We start from the raw sequence: 2468 nt of genomic DNA on the forward strand, positions 1-2468 counted from the left end.
CAGTGCTCCATGATGTGTGTCAGAGAGGAGTGGCAGCACAAGGACATGGGAAGGGACATCTTTAGAGCAAAATCTTAAGCCAGGCTCTGGCCCTGAGCCAGTCATTCAGCTCCCTCCTTCTCTGTCCCAAAATGGCATCAATGTCTGCCACACTTCTTAGGGTCCAGCTAAAGAGAGAATGAAAATGCACAGACATGATGAAAATGTTCTGCACCTGCTTCTGAGATATTTCTTGTCTGTCTTATTTGCCAAAATTTCACCTTGCAGAAAACCTGACCAAGTTGAATTCTTTCTTTTGTTAAATGAAGTACCCAAAAATGAATATATTTTTCAACATAAGCCTCCAGATGCCCCTTAGCTAATGGTTTTGACTGGTGGCTGAGAAGGTGGTCTGATGGCGAGGGCTCGTGTGCTCCCAGCCCCCACCATGGGGACCCCAGAGCACAGGCAGGAGGTCAGCCCTGCACCAGTCTTACCTCCCGTGTAACTGGTGCGCCTGCTGCATTCCTTGTACCATGCCTGGCACCCCCACGAGCAGACCTGGCTGTAAAATAAGAAGGACAAAGCGGAAAAGTAGTGTCCTTCCCATGAGGACACTAGCACTGCAAGTCAAGGAGATGCAAAGCATATTCACAAGGGAAATATCTGTATGGTCTTTGGGAGAGGGGAAGAGGCCTGTAGCAACACACTAAAGTGGGGAACAACAGCTTTTGGAAGGAAAGAGCCAAATTCAATCCTGGTCTCAACCCAGGTTGGTCAGGAGAAATAACTCAGCAGAATGACAGGACTGTGCTCCTTCCTGGGACTCTTGTTCTCCCCGCTGCCCGAGGGACATGCCTCTTTACTTCCAAGCCCTGAAGGCTTCAGGCGTTTTGAGGCTGCCAAAGAAGTATTTTCCCTGAACTCCTCAGGTCTGTAGGGCCTGGGATCTCCCATGTGGGAGAGACCTCCTGCTGCTTCCCTGGCCATCTCCTCCTCAGCCCAAGACTTGCAGGGAGGGGGGATCTGGAAACATCAGCCAGCTGCAGCCCCAGAGGGGTCAGCTGTGGGACGCTGGTCCTCACCTTGGTGTCCTTCTGCAGGTCCCCCTCCAGCGGGATGCCCAGGGGAGCCACCTCACGGAAGTCGATCACCCAGCTCCTGTTCTTCCGGATGTCATGGACCAGCATCACCCCACCCCTGCAGCGAGACAGGGCTCATGGCACGGGCTGTCCCTGCAACAGCCGCTGCCGTAAAGCCAAACCGAAAAGCACAGGCACCACCGGGGATGGGGCCAGTCCCAGGCACAGCAGGGCCACAGCAGCAGGTCACCAGCCCCAGCAGTGACCCAGGGCTGGCCAGCGGTGCCGGGAACTCTGCTGCCCTTCCCAGCAGAGGGAGGCAGGGCCGGTGCGGAACGCAGGTGGCCCCCGTAACTGAACCTCATCAGTATCTGCCAGCCTGCCCACAGGGCCACTGGCTCTGTTCCACTGCCAGGCTGGGACTACCCAGGATTTTCTTTCTAATCCGAGCCGGTTTGCAAAAAAACACGGTTTTTGTTTACAACAGCAATCTGTGGCACAGCCTGGAGAAGCTATCAGGTGGCAGGGCTTTGTGCAACGCTCCCAAGACCTCCTGCAGAGCCCAGAGGACCAGGCTCTTGTGGATGCTGCCACGCGGATGAGGGCTGGGAGGAGACCCCCCTTCACATCTACGTCTCCCCTGGCTGCCACCCAGCACCAGGCTCGGGCCTCAGGCTCCTGTTGCAGCAGGAGCAGAGCGTAGAGAGGGACGCACTCAATCTCTGAAAGCTTTGGGACTGAACCCAGGTTACTACAAGCTCCTGGCACATTCGCAGAGGGCAGCCTGGTCACTTTTTCAAATCTCTCAAGTCTGAGGCTTGGGCTTTCCTGGCAGCTACTATGATAGACGCAGCTTTTCCCTCCCTGGGGGTCTCTCAGTGCACAGGAAGGGTCCCCGTCCCTGTGCAGACGTCCACACATCCACTGCCTGATGTCAGAAACCTGGTACCACACCCTGGCACTCACGCTACCATGAAGGCACATCTCAGCTGGTGGCAAAATCACTTGCTCGAGGACAATCGCAGACGACAGCACAGGGGTGAGCAGCTGACACTTACCCGCCGAGCCCCGACGTGTGGGGGTTGACGATCCCCGCGCAGAGGGCCGAGGCGATGGCCGCATCTACCGAGGAGCCCTGCTTGTTGAGCACCTCTATGCCCAGCGCCGTGCAACGGGCAGCGTCTGTGACCACGGCACCGCGGTGGAAGATCTGTGGGAAGAGGAGAGCGGTTGTGCCCGAGGAGAGGTGCTGGGGGCCACCCAGATCTTTGCCCAGCTCTGCGGGACCTGAAGGCTGAGGTCAACGCCCAGGCTGTGGCTGATCTGCATTTTCAAGTGCCTGCAAATTCCCTGCAAAAGGGCAGCTGTGGCTGGTCTGCCGGTAGGCCCGGCCACAAGCCCCGGGGG

The 2468-nt window shown here is 57.2% G+C and overlaps 1 protein-coding gene across 1 annotated transcript in view; it reads right to left on the reverse strand.

The window, feature by feature from the left end:
• Positions 1–2468, reverse strand: part of GGT7 (gamma-glutamyltransferase 7) — a gene marked incomplete at its 5' end in the record, with an annotated part of 16257 nt that overhangs the window by 12061 nt on the left and 1728 nt on the right. Inside the window, 3 exons of the mRNA XM_009872829.1 lie at positions 477–544; positions 1065–1179; positions 2120–2271. Of these exons, the coding sequence (XP_009871131.1) occupies positions 477–544; positions 1065–1179; positions 2120–2271 (335 nt within the window). The remainder of the gene's footprint in view (positions 1–476; positions 545–1064; positions 1180–2119; positions 2272–2468) is intronic.

The sequence above is a fragment of the Apaloderma vittatum genome, unplaced genomic scaffold (genome assembly GCF_000703405.1).
Source record: "Apaloderma vittatum isolate BGI_N311 unplaced genomic scaffold, ASM70340v1 scaffold39737, whole genome shotgun sequence".
Taxonomy (NCBI): Eukaryota; Metazoa; Chordata; class Aves; order Trogoniformes; family Trogonidae; genus Apaloderma; species Apaloderma vittatum.